Source organism: Prionailurus bengalensis, chromosome D2 (assembly GCF_016509475.1).
Source record: "Prionailurus bengalensis isolate Pbe53 chromosome D2, Fcat_Pben_1.1_paternal_pri, whole genome shotgun sequence".
NCBI classification, from domain to species: Eukaryota; Metazoa; Chordata; class Mammalia; order Carnivora; family Felidae; genus Prionailurus; species Prionailurus bengalensis.
The window spans coordinates 26,991,954-27,010,707 of record NC_057351.1 but is presented as its reverse complement, the minus strand read 5'-3'; the positions used below and the strand labels follow the sequence as shown (position 1 = coordinate 27,010,707).

The 18,754-nt window shown below is 37.1% G+C and overlaps 1 protein-coding gene across 2 annotated transcripts in view; it reads left to right on the top strand.

Moving 5' to 3' along the window:
• CTNNA3 (catenin alpha 3) overlaps positions 1-18,754 on the top strand; it is a 1,753,506-nt gene that overhangs the window by 1,540,870 nt on the left and 193,882 nt on the right. For both annotated transcript variants that reach the window (XM_043596448.1, XM_043596447.1), the window contains exon 14: positions 4,869-4,961. In XM_043596448.1, coding sequence (XP_043452383.1) covers positions 4,869-4,961 — 93 coding nt within the window. The remainder of the gene's footprint in view (positions 1-4,868; positions 4,962-18,754) is intronic.

Here is an 18,754-nt window from a genome sequence, read left to right as displayed (position 1 = left end):
CTCTGAAGTTTAATGTGCCACTGTGGTTGATTGCAGCTCCAGTTTCTATGTAAAAACCTCAGCCTGAATATTTTCAAGTTTTATACTTGATTCTGGGCTCTTACACATAAAGTGAGGTCTTATAATAAAATTAATGATAATTTATTATAGTAATAAACAATATTAAACTTCAGTACTTTCTAGTCACTGAATAATGTTCCAGTCCATCATCTTATTTTATCCTCACAATAACCCTAAGAATTAGGTGATATTTTTGCCATTTTACAAGTGAGGAAACTAGGCTAATTTCATATCATTTTGAGCTACCTAAGAAAGGCTTCACAACAAGCAAGAGTTAAAATACAAAAACATGAAAAAGGTTTCCTGAATTCTAATATGAGAAATATATGAATAATGACTAAGTTTATTAACAGTCTTTCGAGTAAAAAAAGGATACCTGTATCTTCCTCTTGGTCTAGTTTAGAGACAGCTCAGCTTAGAGAGGGAAAGTTGTTTCCATCATCACTGGGAATCTATGTGAGAGTGAATCATTGCCAGGCTGACTTAAGGGATAATTTTATTCTTGTATATGAGTAAAATCAGGTTGAAAGAGAGCTTTACTTGGAATTTAGGAGAAAACAACGTGTGTGGAATTATATTAAACCCTGTTTAGTGCAAGACATCATATACTCAAAATGGGGTGAATGTAACTAGAGTATCACATCAATACAGAGTAACAAATTTGGAATAAAATGGAGGTAACCAAATTGATGCAAACATTTTATCCAAAAATATAAAGGGTTGGGTAAGGAATGGAATAGTGGAGAAAGAGGAGAAAAAAAACAAGAGAAAAAAACAACAACAACAAAAGAAAGAAACAAACTTTTCCTGCACTCTAGCTATCTGTGGGCTAAGCAATTCTTCCTTACAGCATCTTAGTAGATTTGAACCTCACGACAAATTTCAGAGTTAGGTAGTACTATCCAAAACTTTGTTCTGAGAAAACCAAAGTTTAAAATGGTACACAAAATGCCCAAAGTCCCACAATCACTAATTGGAGGGCCAGAATTCAAATTTAGGTCTATATTACTCAACATTATTGGGTCTTTCTACTACATAACACTGCTCTCAGGTAGTTTGGTCTCACTTATACACACACACACACACACACACACACACACACTTTCCAGATGTTTGCACCTTCCAGAGTTGCCAGATGAGTGTACAATAGAGGGTCGCCCCGCCTTCCTCCTCCCTTTTAAATATTTACGCTATTATTATTTGTCTTGAGGCTTAAAAGAATTAATGTATCACTCCAAAAGGGATTAGAATGCTCTTATTTCTCTCTTAGCTTCCACTTAATTTAGATTATAGCATTGTATATTTGATTTTTTATTTTTGCAATACCAGCCAACTGCTTGCCTTACGGAAAACAAAATGCTGCCAGCAAGTGTTTTAAGCACTCCCCCACTGATCTTGTTCCTGAAAAGAAGAGGTCAGTTGTAGTGGCTTTGCAAGAAGACTATAGTCCTGTGTTAAAGACAAAAACAAACAAGCAAAAAAAAAAACAAAAACAAAAACACAAGCGCAGAAGTATGTGGGCGTAAATGGTAGGTTTATCTCTTCCTGCAATATCACCAACAAAAATGGTACTTGTGACTTCTGACAGCAGCAGTTCTTAGTTTCTGTTAAGTCACTTTATTTTGAGTTGAATAAAATACTGGAATCAATGAGGTTATATGTCACTTCATTGTAAAGTATAATCCAAGTAATTAACAGCGGGCATTTATAAGAAACAGATCACAGTAAGGACACCAGACAGCCTTCAATTGCAAAACAATAGGACCCAAGGAAAGGAATTTGATAACTGAATTTATTCAGATGTTTCAGGGGATGGTGATGTATCAAGAAGGGAAATCGAAGATTCTTTCTCAATATACTGTGGGAAAAATACACAAAAATGGCTAATAATGAAACACACGATTGTGTAGAAGTTCCACAGAGGTGAACTAATGTTACTAACACCTACGAAAAGAGAATAAGTTGCCTGTGATCATAGCTGCATGTAGTTGCAGAAAAGAAGGGCTGCCTATAGAGATAAACATACATAACAGTTAATCAAGCGTATCAGAGGCCTTGGAAAGAGGGGGACTATTAATATCTAATAGTAGTCAGTTGCAGTACATGCAGAGTTTTGGGTGATGCTCAGTGCAAGGCTTAGAAAACAAAGTGCTGGTTAAAGATCCATGAGATGAGAAAGAATCTGAGGCCATTAGTGGTAGGAAATAGATAGCTTTACTCTATAGTGTGAACTAATTATTGCAAGTTCTCATCTCTAGAGTGGTCCCAAGGGAAGGGAAACCCTCCACAGCCCTCAGTATAAACAAAGGGCCTGTGTGCAAACGAAGGTGGAAGGGAAACCAAGGCTGGACTGAGGAGGCAATCCCTGTCCTTCCCCCATCTTTAACAGCCAGGTGTGTAGAAGAGATCTTTCACTTCACTTTTGGTTATTTTTCATGACACCTGTTTGATTTCTGAATTTCACGCCAGGGTTTTGTATTAAAGGGTTCATATATAATTTAAAGGAAAACAAATATTAACTTAATTCAAGTTAAATACTCTTACTTGTATTTGCAATAATAACAGATATCTTTAAATTATTGCCCCAGTAAGATGAAGAGACAATCAGGAATTAGGAGAAATAACATAATGCAAATAAGATCAGTTTGAAATATGGAAGTACAGTTAGGACAAGTGTTTGTTGTTGCCATTGGTATGTTTTGTTTTGTTCGTATCCCACTCTTTTTTGGCTATCACTGATAATTCTGCTTTATCCATTCAAAAGCATGGATGTGCTTGATTGTAGTGATATAACGATAGGCAGGGCAGACCCACTTCTTACCTCACAGAGGCAACAACAACTGGTTGCCTGTTTCAACAAACAATGCTGCAATCACGTATGGGGAGCATCATGACAGTGGAAGTGGAGGGGTCAGCAAAAGCTTGGCAGAGGACCCAACCCAGTCCAGGTCTTCCTGAGCTAGACACCTCCCTGTCAGAAGACGTTTAAGCTGAAATTGAAAAAAAGAAATGGAAGTAGGTTAGCTCTATAGGATAGACACTGCAGTTAATATATTTATTATTTAAATTCCTAGAAAATTTAATTTATTGATAGTTTTTGGCAGCATTTTAATGTTATATTGTTTTAACTGTAAATATTCCATTTCTTTATCACATGTAAGCATCTTGATTTGTGATAACCACATAATGTTTAGCCAAATAGCTATTGACTGAGAGAAAAACTTCCTTCTACTTATTTTGCTTTCTTTTTCTTTCAAAATTTATTGGGATATAATTCATATACAATAAGGTTCACCCTTTTGAAGTTAAAACTCAGTGTGTGTACCTGTTTTTTTTTTTGTATATGCACACAGTCTTCCAATCATTACCACTATCTAATTCCAGAACATTGCGATCATCCCAAAGAAAGACTGCATACCCATGAGCAATCATTGCCCACTCCCTCCTCCCTCACCCCCTCCTTTAGGAACTACCAGTCAAACTTTTGTCTCTGTAGATTTGCCTATTCTAGACATTTCACACAAATGGAATCAACATGTGGTCTTTTTTTTTCATCTTTATTTTATTTTATTTTTATTTTTTAATAGGAAATTTATTGTCAAATTGGTTTCCATACAACACCCAGTCCCCATCCCAACAGGTGCCCTCCTCAATGCCCATCACCCACTCACTTTCCCCTCCCTCTCACCCCCCCATCAACCCTCAGTATATTCTCAGTTTTTAAGAGTCTCTTATGGTGTGGCTCCCTCCCTCTCTTTTTTTTTTTCCTTCCCCTCCCCATGGTCTTCTGTTAAGTTTCTCAGGATCCACATAAGAGTGAAAGCATATGGTATCTGTCTTTCTCTGTATGATTTATTTCACTTAGCATAACACTCTCCAGTTCCATCCACATTTTTACAAAAGGCCATATTTCATTCTTTCTCATTACCATGTAGTATTCCATTGTGTATATAAACCACAATTTCTTTATCCATTCATCAGTTGATGGACATTTAGGCTCTTTCCATAATTTGGCTATTGTTGAGAGTGCTGCTATAAACATTGGGGTACAAGTGCCCCTATGCATCAGTACTCCTGTATCCCTTGGGTAAATTCCTAGCAGTGCTGCTGCTGGGTCATAGGGTAGATCTATTTTTAATTTTTTGAGGAACCTCCACACTGTTTTCCAGAGTGGCTGCACCAGTTTGCTTGCAAACATGTGGTCTTTTATGACTGACTCCTTTCACTTACCATAATATCTTTAAGATTCACCTATGTTGCAGCCTGTCTCAGTATCCTATTCCTTTTTATAGCCAAATCATATTTTATTGTATAGAATTGTGTTTATCTATTCCTCACTAGATTTGTATTTGAGTTGTTTCCACTTTTTGGCTACTATGATTGGTGCTGTTATGAACAGTTTTTTTTTTAACAAGTTTTTGTGTGGACATGTATTTATTTTCATTTATTTTCTTTTATTTAAAAAAATTTTTTTTCAACGTTTATTTATTTTTGGGACAGAGAGAGACAGAGCATGAACGGGGGAGGGGCAGAGAGAGAGGGAGACACAGAATCGGAAACAGGCTCCAGGCTCTGAGCCATCAGCCCAGAGCCTGACGCGGGGCTCGAACTCACGGAACGTGAGATCGTGACCTGGCTGAAGTCGGACGCTTAACCGACTGCGCCACCCAGGCGCCCCTATTCTCATTTCTTTTCTAGGAGTAGAATTGCAGGGTCATATTGGTACCTCTGTGCTTACTTTTTGAGGTATGGTCACTCTGTTTTCCATTTTGCATTCTCACCAGCAATGCTTTGCTTTCTTTTTATAGACCCCAGAGGAACTGGAGGATGTTTCTGACTTGGAAGAAGAACATGAGGTGCGCAGTCACACCAGCATTCAGACTGAAGGGAAAACTGACCGGGTAAGTCACCTCCCTGAGAGGACAGCTATATGCTGTGCCCTCTTCTTGTCAATCATGTAGGCGCTCACAGGTGGGACTCCTGGCTCTGGGGCTGGTTTTGCAAAGCACAGGAAGAAGAGCCTTGGAATCCATGGGCCACAGCATGAGAGGAATTATTTCCTTTACCTTGAAAGCCCACAGGGAGACCATTTCTGATCATGTAGTAAATCACCCCATGCCACTTTTGATGTTTATAGCAGTCATGGGAATATAGAATTCAAATGTGCACACATTTATTTAGATAGAAAAGAAAAACCAAGAAGTTATATTCTTGGGGAAAAAACTGAGAAACTACCCCTGTACTTTTCTTCCTTTTTGCCTTGCCCTCTTCTCCCCTTACCCTCAACACACACACACAGACACAGACACACACACACACACACACACACACACACCTCCAACAATGCTAAACAACTTCTGAATTACTCTGAGGTATTGTATCTCACTTTACTTGCACCCAGTGCTTGGGAACCTGTGAAAGTTTGGTTTCCTAGCCAATGATCATTTGTAACTGCAGACCAGCCTGCGGAACATGGGTCTAAAAGCCAGGCAGTATAGTATAGCAGCTTAGATTGTCCTGCAACGCATCTGAATTAGCCACTCCCTTACTGTGTTACCTGGGAAACTCAGCCTTTCTCTAACTTGGTTCGCTGATTTATAAAGTGAGGATAGTGCTAGTACTCTCTATATGTGGATTATTGTGTAAATAACTAAATTAACTAGTAGAGCCCTTAACACATGGCTTAGCTCATAGTAAGTTCTCAATAATCATTAGTTATTATTTGTAGCTATAGTAGTGATAGTATAATTATCATCAGCATTATTACTATTATTAATTAGCTAAATTCAGTGACATTACATTTGGAGGTGGATAGAAAAAGATAAATTTAAGAAAGTTGCATGTCTTTTTTAAGTTTATTTATTTATTTTTGAGAGGGAGAGAGAGAGAGAGTACCAGCAGGAGAGGAGCAGAGAGAGAGGGAGACACAGAATCTAAAGCAGGCTCCAGGCTCTGAGCTGTCAGGGCAGAGCCCAATGTGGGGCTCAAATTCATGAACTGTGAGACACGACTACAGCTGAAGTCGGATGCTCAACTGACTGAGCCACCCAGGCTCCCCAAAAGTTCCATGTTTTCAAATATTCAGATTACTTAGAACTGATATATATTAGTCATGACACCTGTGCTTTCTTAGAAATGTTGGTTTTCTTGAGTTTCCATTCCTTGCTGATTATTTGGATTACTTCCCAGCCCTCTAGAAACCAGTTCATGCTGGGAACTACCTGGGGGCACCCGGCATCTAAAAGAAGTTTTCTTCAAATCTAGTAGGCATCTTTGGAAAGAGATCAGTTTTTACAAATGGCAATGGGATTGGGAATAAATTTTGCTGATAGTTTAGTTTGCTCATGCTTTCAAGTAAGTGAGTGAATCACTTAGGCTGCTGCTGAGCCACTATAGGTGGAGGGTAGTTGTCAGGACATACAGAGTAATTGATAGGAAATTTTGTTAAAATAAAGGTAACTTTTAGGATGCTGGGATTAGGATAAACATGCCATGTTTCTCATTCTGTATCATCACATGTATACAATGAAGCCTTGGTTAAGACCTTAAAATTTAGAAACTTCAAAGTACTTCATCTGAAAAATGAGAAGAATAATATCTTACCTTCTCACAGCATAACCTCAAAGATAATAACCTCAAAGAAGGTGATGCATATGAAAGTGTTTTATAAACTTTATAATTATATGCCAAGAAATTAAGCTTCTTATTACTACTATTTGATTTGTATTTTTGTTCTTCACTGGGGTTACAGGCCAGCTAGATAGCCACATGATTATAGTAGGTTAAGAAGTTGATGATCTCCATGGTCCTGGATCTTAAGAATCTTTCATAGAAGGCACTGCTTCTAACCTTGTAGAAATCATCCCCAAACTTCTCTGCATTCTGGATTTGTGTTCCACTGTGCACATTTCCCTGACAGGCCAGTTCATTTGGAATGCCCCTGGGCAACACCCTCACTACTACCTAGTGGCAAGATCGATCCCTTCCCATCACATCTACTGGGAACAATGTTATATTCAACCTGACCACTCTCTGCTCTAGTAAATCTCTCTGTATAAAATGTGAATATCTTAGATTTTATTCACTTCCTGCCTTGAGGCTTCTCTGAAATTGCTGTGTGGAATCCCTCAGGAAGCTATTCAGATATTCTAATACATGCACAATCTTGTGTGAAGCATTAACACTCCACAGAGTAACCTTGGTGAATACTCTTATATTCCTTGGATGGACTATTTTGCATTTTCCATAGGCACTCAAAGGATTCAGAGGGAGATCAAGCCCCACCAGTACCATGGTGACCAGCTTGATAATATATCTTTGGAATTGCTCTCCTTGTTTTCCATATCCATCCTTCCCAGGTTCCCAGTTCTGTTCCCCAAGATTTCATCCCAGAATAAGCTACCTTCCATTCTTAGACTCTGCTTTTGGGAGAAAACGAGAAAAGATAGTCACAGTATATAAACTAAATATCACATTAACTTTGATATATTGATACATTATCCCAGTTTTACTAATAAGATCACTGAGGCACAGCTTTATATAACTTGTCTAGTAAGTGGATTATGTTTTCTGATTAAGAACTTTAGTGATTACCACATATCAATTTACTTAAAATACAGAGTTAGTGGGATGAATCTTTTATTAACATGCAACAAACCACCACCACCCCATTAAACTTGATTCATCATCAATGGAATGGAAGAGAAGAGAGTAAAAGGTGCTGCAGTCATCTGAGAAATGGAGGAAGGATACAAATTTTCTTTTAAATTTAAAGAGTAATTAGGTATAGTACAGACAATTTAACTCAAATAACAACCTTTTATTGGATATCTGTCTTGTGAGTTCATTACTACAGATTTTGCATTCATGGCAGGCCAGCTTAAACTGTCCCTCACCCAAACCACCTGACCAAAATGATCACGTTTACCCATGTTTTATGAGCTCTCTTAGGCATCTTGCATCCCCAACAGGCTCCATATTCTCCATAGTTGTGTCTCTGTGCTTGGAATATATTTCTATGCTCAATCTCATACACATTTGATACTCTATCTCTGTATTCTATCCAGCATTCCTGAAGTCTGTATCCGTTGGACTGAGTATATCTTTTGACACATTTCCCTGATACCATCCAATTTGGGAAGATACCATAAAATTTTGAAGTGGACTCTGTTGAGAATTTTTTGAATACATGCCATGCTTCATGAGGAATTTCTGGTCACTGAATCAGACATGCATTTGGGTCCCTTTTTGCTGGCTGCTCTTATTAAAGAGTAAATGCTTTTTTGATTCTTGAATAATGCAGACTCTGCTGTATAGAACACGGAGTAGAACAAATTTCAGGCACTTTTTAGTAATGGAATGACAGTTATTTATTATCATTTTCCTCTCTGCACTTCACTGCCAGTAGTTGTGGCTCAATATCATCTGTTATTGTTGTCATCAGTGGCAAATGCCACTGGGCATTGTAAAGGTGTATAACCAACAAATAATGATTTAGAGTCCATGGTCAATGAGAGTGAAATACTAAAAGACCAATAGTGCATGCCTTATGAAGTAGCAGAGGAACAGAAGTGGAAATTAGTGATTATCTTAATTATTAAACACGGATACTCACTGGACCAATACTGTGATTATATCCAGTAATCAGGCATTCCACAGTGATATAGAGTGTGATTTTGCTGTAGATTTATAGAACATTCTTTAAAGCTCTAATTGTTTATTCTGTTCATGTTCTTACCAAGTATGAAATAGAAATCTGTTATCTTAAAAACTCTAATTTGAAAGAGACATGAAAATAGACTCCTGTTAAGATCATCAAATTCCCAAACTTACTGATAAGATGACTTTTTGCTAAGTCCTAAAAGCTTTCTAAAAGATTATACTAAATACATGCTAACTCATCATTTCTATTTAAACAAGAGTGCCAGTTATCATTTAACATTTACAGCTTACAGAATGTTTCCCAGTTGGTGTCTTATTTCACAAAAGCCCTGTTTTTTTTTTCTCCTTGATTTTACTAATTAGGGAATTTAACTCAAAGAAGTTCAATAGTTTGTGCAAATCATGTCAACTGGAACCAAATCCCAGGTCTTCTGGCACAAACCACTCTCTTTCCAGTACAGCCCAACAAATTTGGGTAGAATCTTACCATCCCATAAGATCTCATTGCCCTCCTATTGTTACAGCCAGTATAATGGAGTTGATATCATAAGTCCTCTACTAGAAAAATGACTTTTGAAACTGAAGACTATAAACCTAAGTATCAAATCTGCTTAAGTCTCACAAGTTTCAAAATGTCTCAACATTACAATCTTCCATTAATAACCAAATCATTTTGTTGATTACCATTTGGAAACTACATGGTGATGTCTGGACAGTCATCCCTGGTGGCTTGACAGTCTCCCTGGTGGATCACTTCACCTTGAAGAAATGGAGTATTAATCAGATAGAGTCAGACAGTGTCAGACCTTGTACGACAACAATCCTAGGTCTCCAAGCACAGAATCCAGAAACCTCAGTCTCTTTATCACAATGGCCTCTGTGATATTTCAATCCAGGGAGTATTTTGATTTCTAGATTTCCACCCTCCCTCTCATTTACTGTCTGCAGTAGGGGCAGCAGTAGCAAGGGGCTCCCAGGAAATAAATAGTGTCAGCAGGGTGATGGCTAAAAATATGTTTCCCATGCCTACCTGAAGGACAACTGTGGTTTTAGAGAGATTTAGTAGAACAGATTGCAAGAGAGTTTTGCGAGTGGAATGGGTGAGCAACTGGCTGATCTCCACTAGCATTGCCTTATAATGTACAGATGTATGAACTTGGGAGTTATATAAGCCTTGATTCAAATCTGGTTCTACCCATTACTATCCATATGACACTGAACACATTATTTACATTTCTAACTGTTTTCTCAAATGTAAAATTGTGATAATAGTATCTGTTATCTAGATAATACTATCTAGATAATAGTATCTATTTTCTTGTGTTTCTTGAACATTTAAACTAGGTATATGAAAAATTTCAGTTCAGTTCCTGGCACATAGGAAGTGCTCAATACATTGTGATTTTTCTAAAAAAAAAATGAATTTCATGATAAATGTAGATTTGTGTGGTAGTATTATGCTTTGGCTTCCTTTTGAGTAGCTCAAGAAGCTTCATCAAGGCAAGTCTCAGTCTTCTAGTATGAGACTCCTTTGGTTTCTTGGTTTTGTGGTGTGAAACATTTTGACATGCTGGAAATTCTATTACCAAAGTCCTTTGAAGGAGTTTTTTTCCTCAGGAGAAGGACTTATCAGAAACTGCTTTTTCAGGTTAGAAGGAACATGGCATTAATGTGATTTTTAATGATGCTGGCACTTTCATGTACATCTAATTCACATACCTCATGTACAACTGAAATAGCGATCACAAAAAAAAAAAAACCCAAAAAACAAAACAAACAAACAAAAAAAAACAAAACACAACTCTTGATAGTAGGATAAAGCAGAGAATTTGACCCAATAATTGTCAAGTTCTTATTTTGTTCATTATTGAATGGCTGGCCCTGCATTGTGAGGTTTTGTTTTGTTTTGTTTTGTTCTTTTCTTTGTGGAATTTTGGTACTGTGGTTATCTGTTGTTTCTTCTCTCTCTCACAGTCCTCATTTATCTTCATCAAATTATATAAGGCTTAATTTCCAAAGTTTGTGGTACGTAGGCAAAAACAAAAGAAAAAGAAAATTCATCCTGATATTTATAGGATGCACGTTAAAATCAGTTTTGCAAGGAGTCACTTAAAACTGCCTTTTATTGAGTGAAATGTTGCCATTTGCAACGACATGGATAGATCCAAAGAGTGTAAGGCTAAGTGAAATAAGTTGGTCAGAGAAAGACAAATATCATATGATTTCACTCATATATGGAATTTAAGAAACAAAGCAAATGAACAAAATTAAAAAAGATAAAAACCAGAAAACAGTCTCTTAACTATAGAGAACAAACTGATGGTTATCATAGGGGAGTGAAATAGGTGAAAGGGGATTGAGAGTACACTTATCTTGATGGCACTGAATAATGGAGAGAATTGTTCAGTCACTCTATTGTACAACTGAAACTAATATAACACTGTATGTTAACTATACTGGAATTAAATTAAAAAATGAAATAAAATTGCCGTTTATTTCTCCATTCCTTAGAACATATGTCCTAGTGATTCTTTCCTCTGCCTATACAGCTCGAAAGCCAATAGGTCTCAAAAAAATAAAAGATTTTGTTCTGTCTCGCACAATTTAAACTTTGATCATACTGTCTTGTAGATGAAGAGTGAAAAAGGGAACTCATTTAACATTACTGACCAAAGCCAGGTTTTCTTTTTTAATGTATATTTGTTTTTGAGAGAGAAAGAGAGAGAGACAGAGGGAGAGAGAGAGAGAGAGAGAGACAGCGCACAAGTGAGGCAGGGCAGAGAGACAGGGGGCAGAGGATCTCAAGCGAGCTCTGATGCGGGACTCAAACTCATGAACTGTGAGATAGTGACCTGAGCCGAAGTCGTATGCTCAACCAGCTGAGCCATCCAGGCATCCCATCAAAGCCAGATTTTTATTTGCAAGTACTTGAAGCTGTCGTCTCTAAGTGCTGAAATTCAGTTTAGTGACCATAACATTAAAAACAAAACTCTTAAAGATTTATAATTTCAATTGTAGTCAGAGCATATTTCAGCAAAAAATTATACCACCTTTTTGAAGATAGATTATTCATCATATTTACTGTTGACCCAAAAATAAAGACAGCATAACATGTAGTCTTTGATTAAGATTTGTCATATTTTGAATGTTATATTCCCTTAAAAGCATATAACTTATAAATCTGCTCTGTCTTAAAGAATATCTTTGAGAACATTGATTCTATATAAGTTCTATACATAGAAGAAAATTAGGACAGAAATAAGAACAGTTGCCTAGGTTACTGGACACAGCCTCAAAACGTCAATGCAGCAAATGAGTTGGAGCATATCAAATTTTAAAATATAGAAGATGTTTCTTGGGGTAAAAAAAATAGCCATGTACACTCTAACTTCATGTTGGTGATTAGGAGAATGTCCTCCTTGCTGCTTTTTTAAAATGCAGCAAGCTGAATATTCTCCATCATAACAATAGAAAAATTCCTATGAATGGGTGGTTTATTTTAAAAATTGGAAGCATTTTAATAGGCTCCATTTATTTTCAGAATACACTCTCAATAACTCAAGCTTATAGTAAATTAACATACAAACTACGGTAAGACACGACCTCATTACCTTTTTCATGATATAATTTGGTTTAGGTTACTATGAAAAACACAACTTGCATAAGCCTGGATGAAATTACATTATTCAAGCAGCACTACACTAGGCAGTGCGTTTTCTCTTCATTGGCTTCTTTAATTTCTATTGTGTACTTGGCAGTAACTCTGCTTTCCCGTCTCTCTGGGTAACGATTCTCAGTGCTTCATGGTTTCTTCTTCCTCTATCCACTTTGCAAACATTAGGGTTCACTGAAGTTCTGATCTAAGCCCTCTAGTCCTCCAATTCTTCCCAGTTTTCCTGAACACTCTCATAGAGTCCCAAGATTTCAAATGTCTTACATAGGTAAGTGAATGTAGCCACATCCTATCTCATGAGCTCTGGCTACTTACATTGCAGGCCTGTGGTTTCCTCTCCTCTCCTGGCTTATAGGCTCTTGTGGCACTCACTGTTCCCAAGCCTGAATGCATCACCTTATCCCACGAATCTCCTTTAACTCCTATACCCCTTATAACACTTCTGTACTTTGGGTCTAACACATCTGAACCTGGGAATATATTTTTTTTACTCCCTTCCACACTAGTCATACACCACATTCAAGCTTTACTATCTTCTAAACATTTTCAGAACTTGTCTGTTTTTTAACTACCTCTACTATCACTACCTTCAAAGAAAATTTCACACGGGGAAAAATTGAACAGGAAGGGAAGACTTTATTCAAGGCTATTGCAGTAGGGGAGAGAGACCAGAACTTTGTCTGAATTCAACTCTCCTAGAACAAAGAGCTGAAAGTTTTTCAGAGATGGGGTAACAGAGATTGTAGTCCATTCATTTTTGCTAATTGGCTTTACCCAAAGGAAAAGTGAATTTTTTTTCTGTCTTCATGACAGCAGGTACTTATACACCTTGGAGCAAGTTGCCCTCTAAAGTTAGGTAGCCGCCCTCCCACAGAGCCTGGGAGGTAGAGGCTCTATCTTCCTTGACAATTGCATTTCAAAGGGATAACTCCCTGGTTTTTGAGAAAGACATTCCTTGTTTGTAAAGCTGTTGAGAAGCATTTAGAAATATTTACTTGCATCTTAAAGATGCAAAGAAAGAATTTACAATTACAAGTTTTGTAATTGCCATTAAAAAAAGGGAGGTCAGATGCCTAGAGTTGGAAAGAAGCCTGTCTAAAATTTAGTCAAGCTGAGGATAATGTTAACGCCATCTGGGTCACTATCTTAGTTTAGGTCCTAGATTTTCTTTAGAGGGCTCCTAAATTGTCTCCTGCCTTTAGTAAACTTCCATTCTCTCACTTGAACTTGAGATCATATTTCTAAAGCGCTAAATCTGTCATCTATCACCACGCGTAAAACCCCTTCAAGGTGTCAGTGTCTCCCCTTGCCCTTAGCATGAAATCTGGTCCTTTAATGCCCTATGTAAGAGAACCAGGTTCTGCTCCCCGCCTCATATTTCACACTTTCTCTCCCACCCCTCCCTGTATATGGAAGTCTTCCTTCCTATAAGCACCAGGCTCTCCCTCACATCTCTCTCTGAGGCATACAATTCCCTCAACTCCCCATCCTCCTTCTCTTTGCCAATAAATACCTGCTCATCATTACAATTCCAGATTAACCTAGACTTCACTAATACAAATCTAAGTGTAGTTTCCTTCCAATATTCAGGCCTGAATCTGAATGTAACACATGGAGATTCCCATATCATGACATTCATTGTTCATGCATAATTTCTTACATAATGGCTTTTCTTCTCCACTCATTAAACCTCACTAAACCTCATTAGTGCAGGGAACATGGTTTTAGTCTCATTTAGTGTTCTGTTTACAGAACATCACACAATGGCTGGTACAGGTATATGAGAGAGCATGAAGAGAACCTTCCTTTGGTAAGACACCTTGCCTCAAATCTATACTAGTTCCTCAATATTTTGACCCTAGGGGATTTCATTAATTTCTTTCTTGCTCTTTCTTCCAATGCTTGTACCTACTTGTGCCAGATAAATCTTACTGTAAATTGCTAGGTCACTACTCTGAAATATTCAGTGGCTCTCTACTACCTAGTTCCTGCTAGCATAAACATTAATTGCTCTGCCTTTTTTTGCTAAAGTCCTTTACAGTGCCCCCTTGTTCCTGGCTCTATGAAGCATACAAATCCAAAAACCTGTTTTTTATTTGTGGAAATGATTCTTGTGTTCCTGATCATTAGGGCTATCCCCGAGGCTGTGTTTGTGATCTTTTCCACATCTGAATTGTCAACCTTTTGTCTTTTTTATTCCCTCCAATACAAAAGTTTTTCTTTTCTTTTCTTTTATTTTTTTTAATTTTTTTTTCAACGTTTATTTATTTTTGGGACAGAGAGAGACAGAGCATGAACGGGGAAGGGGCAGAGAGAGAGGGAGACACAGAATCAGAAACAGGCTCCAGGCTCTGAGCCATCAGCCCAGAGCCTGATGCGGGGCTCGAACTCACATACCGCGAGATCGTGACCTGGCTGAAGCCGGACGCTTAACCAACTGCGCCACCCAGGCGCCCCTTCTAAAGTTTTTCAAGATGAACTCAACTTCCTTTATTTCCATGAAGTTTTCTTTACACTTAGTCCTTTTGATTTAATGATACAAAACCTTCTGCTGACCGACCATCTAAAGGACAGATTACTTACTCCTTTTGGGATTTTTAAAAATTTTTATTTATTTTTGAGAGAGAGAGGGAGAGAGAGAAAAAGAGAGAGAGGGGTCAAGAGAGAGGGGAACAGAGGATCTGAAGCAGATTCCGTGCTGACAGCAGCAAACCTAATGTGGGGATCAAACTCATGAACTGTGGCAAACTCACCAACTGTGAGATCATGACCTGAGCCAAAGTCGGATGCTCAACCAACTGAGCCACCCAGGCACCCTGTCCTTTTGGATTTTTACATGCTAAGGTCACTATGCTGTATTTCTATTTATCATGAAGTAGTGTACTGAACAGTGTCACCTTTTTTCTTATTCAAATTCTTTACTCAAATTGAGATTTAGTATCATTCCATTGATTAAAGAAGTTGGTGTCTAAAAATCTGGGCAAAGAAAATTAAGTTTAAAACATTGTGTATTATTTTATCCCAAAATTCTTACAGTAGAATTCTGTTAATAAATACATCTTGAGATTTCAATCCAAGTATAATTGTTGACAAATATCTAGACATTTATCAAATAATGGAATTATATTAAAATACATATATTTTCACCCTGCTTTGATTTCTGGGAAATTCCAAGTTAAAATTAATGCCTAGTAACTAATATTAAATGCCTGGTATATTTGTCTCTGTTCCTATTCAAGTGCCTTATTTTTTTTTAAATAATTAATCTCAAATACAAATTCTACTTAATAATATTTAAAAGATATCATTTTATTACCGTTTATTATCGTTCTTGTCACCAATGAGGTAATATATTTTAGAGTGAGAGGAGGAAGTAAGTATATCCAGTGTAGGGGCACCTGGCTGGCTCAGTCAGTAGAGTGTGTGACTCATGATCTCAGGGTCCCGAGTTTAAGCCCCACACTGGACACAGAGTTCACTTAAAAAAAAAAAAGTATATCCAGTATTACATCTTTTTACTGTAATTACAATGTCTATAATTTAAGACTAAATCTCTTCACTATTTTATTTAACTATAGAGTTGAACCTTGGGCTTTATAAATGTACATATCCTATTTTTTAACATTATTGAATAACCCAAAAATTTATGTCTGGAGTTATTTATAAGGCCACAGGAATTTAAGTGATATATTGTGATATTTATATGTGACTTACTTGCTAGTTACTGAAATAAGCCTTCCACCAAGCTTTAAATAGAGTGTTTTCTACTCATTGATGAATTCACAGCAGGGGAAATAGCAAGTAGAAATGCCTTGGAGGCAAATGTTAGTGAGGCAAGAGGAGATCTGACACTAAAAAGGAAGGCTGATCTTGTAAGGAACATAAACCGTTGCAAGAAATTTACTGTTATTTTGAGTAGGATGGGAAGCGAGCAGAGGGCTTTGAGCCAGAGAGTGACATGATATGACTTATGCTTTAAAGGGGTCATTCTGAATGCTGTATCGAAAACAGTCTGAGAAGTGGTACAGGAGGAAGCAGGAATGTAGAATGCCATTGCTGTTATCTGGGTGAGAAATCATAGAGGCCGAGAAAGGGTTTTAGAAATGGAGAAGCTGAGAGTTGTTGATTGAGGGAGCATATATGGCAGTGGTGAGTTAACCGAATGTGGTGAAGAATTAGATACTGAGTATGAGAGAGAGAAAAGAGTCAAGGACAGCACACCATTTTTGGCTTGAGAACTGGGAATGTGGACTTGCCACTTATGTTGCTATGGGAGAGAATGAACTGAGCATATTGGAGATGGTAGGGGATGAGAAATTAATTTTACATATGTCGTGTCTAAAATGTCTATTAGACTACCAAATGAAGAAGTCAGGTAGGTGGATTTGAAATTTATAAAGTAGAGTGGAAGTCCCCTCACATGCATAGCTTTATATTACAGCTTTTTTCCAAAATTTTATTTATTGACTTTGAGAGACAGAGAGAGAGAGAGAGAGAGAGAGAGAGAGAGAGAGAGAGAGACTGAGCAAGGGAGGGGCAGAGAGAGAGAGAGGGAGAGAGAGGGAATCCCAGACAGGCTCTACACCAGTAGTGCTGAGCTGGAGGCAGGGCTCAAACTCACAAACTGGAAGATCATGACCTAAGCCAAAACCAAGAGTTCATCACTTAACTGACTGAGCCACCCTGGTGCACCTATATTATAATTTTATAATCTATTCTGACATTGAAGTGTTATATATTACATGGTGACATTTTTTTTACTCTCAAATAAATTGATATTTTAACTTTAGGTCTAGTTTCCTTCTAGTTTCAGATGTCATGCCCCCCACATCTCCTCTTCTGACACACTTGCTCTTCCGAATGTCAAAATCTTTGGAAGGCCACCACTAATTCCCCTGCTTAAAACTGCAACACCATTCCTAACGCACATATAAACCTCTTCACCTCTCTTTTTTATTTTTCTCCATAGTACTTCTTTCACTGTCTGACATACAACATATATACTTGTTTGTTTTGTCATGTACTGGATAGTGAAATCAATGATAGCTACAACTTTAATCTTTATTTCTCCCTTTTATATATTCCCCATACTTAAAACAGTATTGGGCACATAGTAAATAGGCTGTAAATATTTACTAAATGAATGAATGAATGAATGAATGAATGATGTTGACCATAAATGTCCTTTGGGAATAGGAACATGCACGGAAAATTTGGGGGAGGGATGTTGTCTTAGATACAGCATTTGTATCTAACCAATTACTTGCCTACAAAAATAAATGGGAGGGGCACCTGGGTGGCTCAGTCAGTTAGTTAAGTGTCTGACTCTTGACTTTGGCTCAGGTCATGATCTCACAGTTTGTGAGTTCAAACCCCACGTTAGGCTCTGCGCTGACAGTGGGGAGTCTACCTGGGATTCTCTCTCTCCTTCCCTCTCTGCCCCTTCCCCAGTTGTTCTCTCTCTCTCTCTTTCTTTCAAAACAAAAGTAGTAATACTAAAAAAAAAAAAAATGAAAAAAATCAGATAATTATAATTTTTTTTGAAAATAATGTTTTAGTAAAGAATTACCCATATGACAGTCATTTGGAAAAATCTTCTGAAGCGAAAGTATTTAAGTGATTCTCTGCCCTTGTCCAGTTTGGAGGTGTTTGTGATGGACACCTGGCTTCCAAGTTTTGCCCTTACTTCCCATTCTCTGAATTATTCTCATTGAAAAAGTTGTATTTCTTTAAGGGTGAAAATTTAACATTTATAAAGTAAATAGTTTTGAATCATTTGTCTCTGGTAAAATATGAAATATGTGCTTACTTCTTTTCCTATTAAGGACAATGTGTATCAAGTAATGGTTAAGGTAGTCAAAAAAAAAAGAGCTGAAAATAAAATATTCTTTTAAAAAATCCTCTGATAGTCTAAAAAATACCTTTGTACACTGAAATTACCACAGTCCAAGTCTAGGCTTTTATATATGGATATTTTTAATCAGGATTGATTATTAATATGTGTTTATTTTTTTTAGAAGTATGAACATGTGTTTCTTTTAATGAGTTGCATAGGTGGAAACACTATATATATCTAAGGTTTGGTTAAAATCCTGTGTAAATATGAATGGATAGAGAACGTAAAAATTTCCCTCAGAGTGGAGTCATCCACTCTATAAAGCTCATGTACTTACAGGAAGTAGGGATTTTTATTCAAGTATTCAAGTATAATTAGCATACAGACAGTATACGTATATAACATATTACTTATAGTGTTTTATTAGTTTCAGATGTACAATACAATGATTCAGTAATTCTGTACATTTCTCAGAGATCATCAAAATAAATGTACTCTAAATTCCCTTTATCTATTTCACCTTA